General features: G+C 52.5%; 1 protein-coding gene across 2 annotated transcripts; it reads left to right on the top strand.

Moving 5' to 3' along the window:
• Positions 1 to 1399: 1399 nt before the first annotated feature.
• Positions 1400 to 8365, top strand: MRPL58 (mitochondrial ribosomal protein L58). Of its 2 annotated transcripts, none has more exons than XM_027974053.2 (6): positions 1400 to 1521; positions 4400 to 4436; positions 6517 to 6576; positions 7476 to 7558; positions 7652 to 7821; positions 8043 to 8365. In XM_027974053.2, exons 1-6 carry the CDS (start codon positions 1423 to 1425, stop codon positions 8125 to 8127), a joined length of 534 nt encoding a protein of 177 aa, XP_027829854.1. In that variant the 5' UTR covers positions 1400 to 1422; the 3' UTR covers positions 8128 to 8365. The 2 variants fall into 2 exon arrangements, with proteins under 2 accessions (XP_027829854.1, XP_027829853.1); XM_027974052.2 differs by having other exon boundaries at positions 1400 to 1608.
• Positions 8366 to 9124: the final 759 nt, after the last annotated feature.

The raw sequence follows: 9124 nt of genomic DNA, 5'->3' as shown, positions 1-9124 counted from the left end.
AACCTGGGCGAGTCCCTGGCTTTACCTCCCTGAGCAGATTTTCCCAGTCACCATGGAGACGCCTCTGTTCACTCTGAGGTCTTGGGACTAAGTCAGGCAGGGAGGGTCCCAGGAGACTCCCCTTAAAGCCTAGAGCCCCAAAGGCATATGTCAATTGCCATTCCCTTCCTAGTTTGGGTTTACAAAGCCAGTGCTTGGGAAGTATTTCTTTTTCTTTTTTCCCTACAAAACAATTTGCCTTTATTAGTGAGGCAAAAATTATAAAGCCTTGACCTGATGAAATCTCCTATTTCAAACAGCTAGCACTCCTAGGGGCATGTTTTTCTAGGTAATTATGTTCTTCCTAAAAATAGAACCTGCTATTAAGAAACCACCACTAGTGTTACTAATAATCACCAACATTTATTGAGCTGTTTTCCTTTTCCCTCTCTGCCTCTCAGCAAAGCAACTGAGCTAACGTTTAACTGTTTCCAAACACTGCTAGCTCTCTTTTAAACCTTTCTCAGAGTAAGAACCTCTTAGTTTTGGAGTTCATCTTTTAATAGTTCTCTGAAAAGAGTTCTACTTAGCCTATCTGTAGCTGTCTGAATCTGTACCTATTTCCCCATTCTCCTCTTATCTTCTGGCTAGAAAAAAACTGCCATCTTGCTCCACAGATCCTGGGGGTCGAAGAGGGTGGAGGTGGGGTGGGAAGAGACTGCCCACTTTTTAATGTATTTTTGGACCTGCCCGCCTCTAGTCCCACCTGGTGTCTGTCATGCTGAGCCTTCTTCACAGGTGCTCTCTGGGGATCTGCTTTTAGGCTACCTTGTGAATGAACCTGAAGTTACTAAAACTCGCCTCTGGCGGAACTCAACTTTCCAAAACACCTTTCCAGAGAATTCCTTTTATCAGTGTCTTTTTTGAATACCTGTGATGCGCCAGGTTCTAAGTACTGGAGATCCAACAGTGAGCCACTGCCCTCCTAGAGGTGATTGCATTCTGGCTGGGAGATAGGCAACAGACAGAAAAATAAGATTGAAAGATGTGAAGCGGGGGTGGGGGGGGGGGGATAAAGTGGATAAAAGAGTAAAGGGGGTGGAGATGAACCTGGGCAGGCCTCGTTGATGCTGTACGATTTGGGGGAAGCGCGGTCCGGGAGGGCACAGACTAAAGGGGAGAGAAGTGGTGTGTCTGCGGCTCTTTTCACCAGGAGGCTGCCTTGAGAGCTCGCCAGCGTCTTCTCCATCGCGGCAGCTACGCTCAGGGGCTTCCGGGACCAAGAAAGCCTCTAACAGGCTTCTCGTGAGGGAAACGCTAGGCGTTCTCGATTCCTGCGGACGGCAGGCGCTCAAAGCCTAGCGGAACCAAAGTCCCGAGGGAAGCGCGGGCCCGCGGACCGCGAGAGGAAGAACACACCGGAAGCGGCCCCGAGGGCCGAACATGGCGGCCGCCAGGTGCCTGCGCTGGGGTCTGAGCCGAGCCGAGGCCTGCCTGCTGCCGCCGCCCACGCGCTGCTGCCACCGGGCCCTGCACAGACAGGTAGCGGGCACCGAATTCCGGAGCGCTTACAGCCTGGACAAGCTCTACCCGGAATCGCGGGGCGCGGACACCGCCTGGAGGGTCCCGGTGAGCCAGGAGGGCCGGCCTGAAGGGGCGTTTCCTGGACTCCGCCGGGCGACGCCGGGGAGCCAGGGCCCCACGCGCGAGACGAGCGGCTGGTCCGGGGGCAGACGCGCTCAGACACGGCGGTTGCCGCGAGCCGAGGCCGGTTGCCCGAGCAACCGCAGGGTTGGGGCGGTGGAGCGGATGGCGTCACCGGGTGTCGCCTGAGGTGTGCGGGCGCCGGGAGGGCACGCTGGCTCCGCTTCTTCGAAGACCACCAGCGTTTCCTCCTTCATTTTCCGTCCCTCAGACTCACATTCTTGTCCTCAAGGAAAACTGCCCTCCAAGGCGGACAGTTAATGCAGGAAGCTGCCAAGTAGCTCCCTTTGGGAGCCGTTTGCCGAGTTACGCGGTCCCCGGCCTCCAGCACGCCTGAGGAAACAGGGCTTCTGGTCGCTTCCTTAGGATGCTCGCTGTGTGCAGCCGCTGTATCAGGGCCCGGGGCAGGAAAATGAGGACGCACCCAGTTCTGCTAAGTTTCCACCTACAGGACTGGAAGAGAGCGTTCTGTCAATCACTCGCTCGTTCAACAAACTTGTGTTGAAAGCATGCTGTGTACACTGTGCTGGGCATGGGGATAGAGTAGTGACAAAGCACAAAAATCCTAATGCTAGTTACCTTATCTGCTAATGAAGGGAGACCAGCAACAAATAAAAGCAGTCATATAGAGTACGTGACACGTACCTTGGAGAAAATAAAGCCCAGAAGGAAGGGGTGCTAAGGTCGGGGGTGGGGTTACAGTTGTTTGTTTGTTTTGGGGGGGGTTACAGTTTTAAGAAGGGTTGTCTGAGGAGGCCTCTGAGGTGATGCTGGAGTAAGGACATGGAAGGAACACGGCAGCAAGCCATGAGAAGAGGGGCTTTCCTTGTGGGGGGACCAGCAAGTGCCACCCTCTCAAGGAGTAGCATGTTCATCTGGTTCAAGGAACAGCAAGCAGGCTAGTGTGGCTGAGCAGGGGAGTCAGAGATGAAACTAAAGAAAGGGGTGAGGGGAGGTCTGTTTATAGGGCTCATGGGCATTTAGCTTTACTCTGAATGTGATGGAGGCAGAAGAGTGGAATGATCCTAATTAATTTTACAAAGATCACTCTTCTAGAGAATAGACTGCAAAACGGCAAGAACAGGAAGACCAGTGAGGAGATCACAGTAATACAAGCAACAGATGATAAGCAGGGGGACTTCCCTGGTGGTCTAGTGGCTAAGACACTGCATTTCCAGTGCAAGGGGGCCCAGGTTTGATCCCTGGTCAAAGAACTATTAACAGATTCCCACATGCCGCAACTAAGACCCAATGCAGAAAAAAAAAAAAAAAAAAAAGATGAGAAGCAGGGTGGAAGCAATAGGAGTCATGAGACTTGGTCAGGTTCTAGATAAGTTTTAAAGGGAAAGCCCACAGAAGTTCTAATGGATTTTCTAGGAGAAGTGTGAAATAAGAGAGGAACTGAAGTCTAGGGCACTGAGCAATGTAAAGATTGAGTTGCGGTTAATTGAGATGAGAGAGTAGCAGTAACATTCGTTTGTCTTTTCACTCACTCAACGAAAAGTGTCTTGTGTACCAACTGTGTCAGAAACTGTTTCAAGCATTGCAGATACAGCCACAATAAACTAGTTCCCACCTCATGAAGCTTACGTTCTAACAGAAGGAGCAGGTGGTAAATAAATGAGGAAAATGCGTCAGAGAGTGTGAAGTAATGACTTGACTGGAGGGCTTTGACATGAGAGCCAGGGAGCTGCTTCCGGCTGCCAGGAAGGGAAGTCTTCTTTGAGGAGGCAGAGATTTGAGGCATCAGTTAGGCACCTGAGAGGAGACATCAAATAGCAGTGGGCTCTGCGGACGTGGGGTTGGAGAAAGAGGTTTCAGTTTGAGCCAGGATTATCACCAAGGATGATATTTTCAAAGGAGATGGGTGGAATGTTCTAGGGAAAGAGTAAGAGAAGAGGAAGGCTCTCAGGGACATTTCAGTGTTTCAGGTTTGCAAAGAGCAAGCAGAGGAGAGTGAAGAAAGTTACAGGGAGGTGAGAGGAAACTGGAGAGGCCAGCTCAGCAGAGGGAAGAGCGCGCGTGAAGGAGGGTGCCGCCCTGGGTCTCCAGCACTGCCGACAGGGAGTACGCTGAGGATTTCACCGCCAGATAATTCTAAGATGAAAAGGGATGAAGGACAGCAGGGACAAATGAAGCACCTTTGAGCTTGGGAGGCCAGAAGAGCCTCCAAGTGGGTGATGTTTGCACTGGGCCCATGGACGGGAGGATTTAAGGCCACAGAGGAACAACTCAGGAGAGATATGGGGCGGGAGGTCCTGGAGTGAGTAGTTCAGCTTGACACAAACCCTCAGGGCCCCTGTGCTGGTCACTGTTGAAGGCAGACAGCCCCGCACTCGGGCCTCCCGTGTCTGCGGCTCATGGTTGGGGGGCAGAGGGTGTTTCTCGGAGTCTCCCTGATGCTCAAGTACTGTAGCCCCTTCCCTCCGAGGCTGCTGATGGTGCTAACCCTAGCTGAGTGGGCGGGGGTGCAGGGCAGGCGGCAGGGAGGGCCGGAGAAGTCAGTCCCATTTCCTGGAGGAGTGTTTGTGAGGCGGTACCTCTGGAGCTTGGGGAAGCTTTTTCTGTCGTCTCGACAAGATTTAGCTGGGGACCTGAAAAAAGCTGTATTGTCTTCACGTTGTAACTTTACATCATTTCATTTTTGTCTCTCTGGACCCGTTGGGAGTCGCTCCGCAGCTGATATTCACCTGACACTGTGTATGTTTCATTACAGGGCAACGCAAAGCAAGGCAACGATGACATTCCTGTAGGTGAGTGGTTTTGTTTCACAGAAAAAAACCCAATCGTTTCCTCCCTCTGTCACGCATTCCTCCCCAGCCCAGTGAAAATAAAGAAGCCATCTTTGAGGGTGCAGAAGGGGAATCCTTGCAGCATTGTTGAGAAGAGGAAGGAAACAGAAAGTGATGAGGCAGCCCCCCCGGAGCACTGGGCAGCTCCCAGCACACGTGGAGAGCTCTTGATGGGCTGGGGACCTGGAACAGTCTACACTAGATGAACTGGTCACTTTCTGAAAAAAGTCAGGTATAGAAGCATCTCTACAATGAGCTGCCGTTTGTGCCTTACTTGTATGTCTGTCTATCTGAGGCACGTATTTCTGGATGTCCACATGGGTTTGAAGGATGTGGAGGGCACTGGAGCGGAGACAAACTTGGGAACTTGGTGTCTGGGAAACAGGAGGACTTCTCCCTGTAAACCATTTGCATAACTTCAAAGGCTTGTGCCCATCGAGCCTAAGATGTGGTCTGTAAAGAAACAAGCGGGTCTCTTGAGAGTCAAAGAGTTTCTGGCACCCACAGACAGTGAAAGGAGAGCAGCCAAAGGCGCCGGCTCAAGGCGACCCCGAAACAAGGAGGCCAGGTGACCACGGTCTAAAGCAGAGGAGCCGGCAGCCTGCTGCTGCTCAGTAGTTTAAAGCCGGCGTGGGTGCCCTGTGGCAGGAGGAGGCAGAGAACCAGGGATAACAGAGCCTGTCTCCTGACAGCCTGGGCGGACGGGCAGGCAGCGGGAATGGCCAGTCACCGTTTCCTCTTCACCTGCCTCTGAGAGGGTCCCAGGCCTCTGCAGACGCTGATGAGGCACCCCCCCTCCCCCGACACACACAACCGCAGGCATTCATCACCTGTTGGGAAAAATAAGTTCATTTGATTTTTTCAAAGGATGGAAAACCTCTCAGAAGCTGTCCGGAGATGTCCCCACTCCCACTGAGGCCTGCTCCCCACAAGCACGGGGCAACAGTGTTCCTTGAGCCCCTGTAGCCCACCCTCCTGAAACTTGCCCACTGCCATGCCTCTCTGGCTCTCCTCAGACACTGTGAGGCTGCTTTTCATGAATTATGAAAGTAGAAGGGATGGAGAAGGAAATGGCAACCCACCCCGGTATTCCTGCCTGGGAAATCCCCTGGACAGAGGAGCCTGGTGGGCTATAGTCCATGTGGTCGCAAAAAGTCAAACATGACTTAGCAACTGAACAACAACAACACACAGTCAGGCAGATTGTGATCTGGGGAGACACTTCCTGATGGAAATGTGGCATAAAGTGGAGAGTGAAGTGACCTGGCAATATGGAATATAGAGTTCTGTAAGAAATGAAAATTGGTATATAGAATAATAGTTGCAAATATTCAAACAATAAAGTCTTAGTTGCTCAGTTGGGTCCAATTCTTTGGGACCCCATGGACTGTAGCCTGCCAGGCTCCTCTGTCCATGGGATTCTCCAGACAAGAATACTGGAGTAGGTTGCCGTGCCCTGCTCCAAGGGATCTTCCACACCCAAGGATTGAACCTGGGTCTCCTGCATTGCAGGCAGATTCTTTACAGTCTGAGCCACCAGGGAAGCTCATTTAAACAATAAAATTCGTGGCTAAAGGGGAAAAAAAGAAGGAGAAGGAAGCAACCTCAGTTTACAGATTCAAAACAAAACCAAGACACAGGGAAGCAGCGAGGCTTTGCTGGGGTCACAGAGTCAGCCTGTGCTGAGCCGGGGTTAGAAGACGGGACTCCAGCTGCAAGTGGGGTGCTAATTGACCCAGCAGGTGTTCTCATCACTGACACAGGCTCCGCCCAGGGACGCGCGTGGAACACGTGAGGAAGGACACACACCTGCCAGCCGGCGCTCCACGACCACCGCATTTCGAAGTACAACTGAAATTCAGTTTGTCCCTCCATTTGGGCTTTTGAAAGGGTCTTTGCTTTAAAACAAACAGCAAAAAGTGAGGGCAGTCAGATCTAGCGGAGCGTGCTAGACCAGGAATGGACAACCTGGGTCGTAATTTTACATCCGCTGCTGTCTCCGGCCTTGGGGAAATCACCGAGATGATGTGCTGTTTTTCAGATCGCTTGACAATTTCTTACTGTCGGAGCAGTGGTCCTGGGGGCCAGAACGTTAACAAAGGTACGAGGTGCCTTTTCTTAAGCGCGTAGCTGAGAGATGGGCTTGAGGATTCTGTGTTTACATTCATGTGGAAATAAAGGGATTTTTTTTTCCCCCAGAAACTTAAATACTGCCAGTTTATATAATAGCCCCCTTTATTCTTTTGAATATGGTCTGATCCTTGGACTCCCAGCTGCGGGTTGCCAGGACTGGGGTCGGTCTGGGGGGCTGAACAAAGGGACCGCACAGTGTGAGTTGGCAGCCAGCTCCCAGAACAGATTCCTTCATTCTTGTGGGACTCGAGCCCCCTCCCCCGCCACATTCTTGGCAGAACCCAGTAAACTGAGAGAGAAAGAAACCGCTGGGCGTTTCATTCCTGGAAGTTTGGGTTCTTTTGCTTGTTTTCTAACTTTATATTGGAGTATAGCCGATTAATAAGGTCTGATAGTTTCAGTTGCACAGCAAAGAGACTCAGCCATCATATCCATGTATCCAGTCTCTCCCAAACTCGCCTCCGTCAGAGTTCCCTGTGCTGTGCAGTAGGTCCTGGTCGGTTATCCACTTAACTGGACGTTTGTTTGTATTTCTTTTTATTTAGCTGTGCCAGGTCTTAGTTGTGGCATGTGGGATCTAGTTCCCCGACCGGGGATCAAACCTGGGCCCCCTGCCTTGGGAGCTTAGAGTCCTAACACCGGACCACCTGGGAAGTCCCGGAAGTTTATTTTTGTCCAGAAGCACCTCACTGTCCTGGCAGGCTCATTCCATGGCCAAGTTGGTCTCCTCGAGTTCACACAGGACAGGAGCGTCCCTGGGTGGGCGTCTCACCTCCCTGTGGTTCAGAGTCCAGTGGTCACCAGCCGCCCGGATGCTGAGGGTGACCGAGCGTCTCAGTGACCCTTGCTCCCTCCCTTTATCGACAGTGAACTCCAAGGCCGAAGTCAGGTTCCACCTGGCGAGCGCCGACTGGATCGCAGAGCCTGTTCGGCAGAAGATGGCCCTCACGGTAAACCGCCAGCCCCTGCTCTCCCCGTTAACTCCTCAATCTCTTTGAAACCTCTTCTCTGCAGAACTCTGGTTTTGCCTTTGTCTTCCACAGCACAAAAATAAGATCAACAGGGCGGGAGAGCTGATCCTCACGTCTGAATGCAGCCGCTATCAGTTCCGAAACCTGGCAGATTGCCTCCAGAAGATTCGAGACATGATTGCCGAGGCCAGCCAGCCAGCCATGGAGCCGTCCAAAGAAGATGCTGCACTTCAGAAACTCAGGTCCTTCAGAACACGCCCCAAGCTTCTGTAAACCGATTCATGTGGGCAAGGGGGCCACACAGGGAAAGGAGGGGGGAGAGGCCTGAGACTGGCCAGTGGGCAGATGGACCTCAAGTGGAGGCCCCGGCCCGGCACCTGCTGCCTTGGTGCCAGGTCCTCTCACCACCTTGAGAGGCTCTGATTGGGCATCTGGGCATAACTGTGTTCTTCTTTGTTTTCAGGATAGAAAACATGAATCGCGAAAGGCTCCGAAAAAAGAGAATAAACTCTGCCATCAAGACAAGCAGGAGGGTCGATGTGGACTGAAAGCATCCCCTCGAGCCGGCGGAGCCCCTCTTCAGGGCGCCCAGGCGGCTTGGGCACCATCAGGAGACCAGTGTCTGCTCAAGCCAGTGGTCGTCTGTCACGTCGGAACCATCCCAAGAACGTCCATCGGGAATGAGAGTCATAGGCCCTGGTCGCCGAGGTCTTTAGAGGCAATCACCATGTTGACGCACCGTCATTATCCATTTACTATGTTAGTTGCAATAAAATTCTAAACTCAGCGGGCTTCCCCTTCTCATTCAGAATGCATCAGGACAGAATTCCTACCTTTTCTCTCAGTTGAAGTCTGCCTGATAGTTATTGACCAGCACTGACTGTACAGTCCAGAGGGGCACAGAGGGGTGAACTGTGGGTCAGCCCTCAGGAACACAAGGGCGGAAGGGCTGAGCCAGGTGGGTGGGCATCCAAGCTGGGCCTGGAGACGGGTGTGGAATGTTGATCAGGAGAGAGCCGGGAGGACATGCCGGGTGAGGGGAACGGTGTGAATAAAGGAGACCAGAGAGCAGGCTGGGGCGGCGGAGCTGAGGAGGACTCTGTCGAATGAGGGATCTGTGTGGGGCCTTGAGGTGAGGCTGGAGAGGGAGACAGAAGTTCACGGTGAAGAATCTGGAGTTCAAGTGGAGAAGTTTAGGTTCTAAGACGTGGGTAGTAAGCCACTGAGGGCCTTGAGTGGGAAGGAGTGTAGTATAGTAGGTGCTACTGCAGGCTGTGGGCTTTTGGAGATAGAACAAAAATGAGTTGGGGGACTTTGCTGGGGGTCCAACAGTTAAGACTCTGAGCTTCCACCGTAGAGGGGTGTGGGTTTGATTCCCTAGCCAGGGAACTAAGATAGGTCACCTGGTAAAGAATCCGCCCACAGTGCAGCAGACCTGGGTTCCATCCCTGGGTTGGGAAGATCCCCTGAGGAAGGGAAAAGCTACCCACTCCAGTATTCTGGCCTGGAGAATTCCATGGGGTCGCAAAGAATTGGACACAGGAC

This window comes from Ovis aries, chromosome 11, assembly GCF_016772045.2.
Source record: "Ovis aries strain OAR_USU_Benz2616 breed Rambouillet chromosome 11, ARS-UI_Ramb_v3.0, whole genome shotgun sequence".
Taxonomy (NCBI): Eukaryota; Metazoa; Chordata; class Mammalia; order Artiodactyla; family Bovidae; genus Ovis; species Ovis aries.
This window is presented reverse-complemented; position numbering and strand designations above follow the sequence as displayed.

Bases quoted from the DNA above. Each gene is read 5' to 3' on its own strand.
- MRPL58 (XM_027974052.2), top strand. From the start codon at position 1,423: ATGGCGGCCGCCAGGTGCCTGCGCTGGGGTCTGAGCCGAGCCGAGGCC. The intron at 1,609-4,399 runs GTGAGCCAGGAG...GTTTCATTACAG, and splicing joins ACACCGCCTGGAGGGTCCCG to GGCAACGCAAAGCAAGGCAA. The intron at 7,822-8,042 runs GTCCTTCAGAAC...CTTTGTTTTCAG, and splicing joins GCTGCACTTCAGAAACTCAG to GATAGAAAACATGAATCGCG.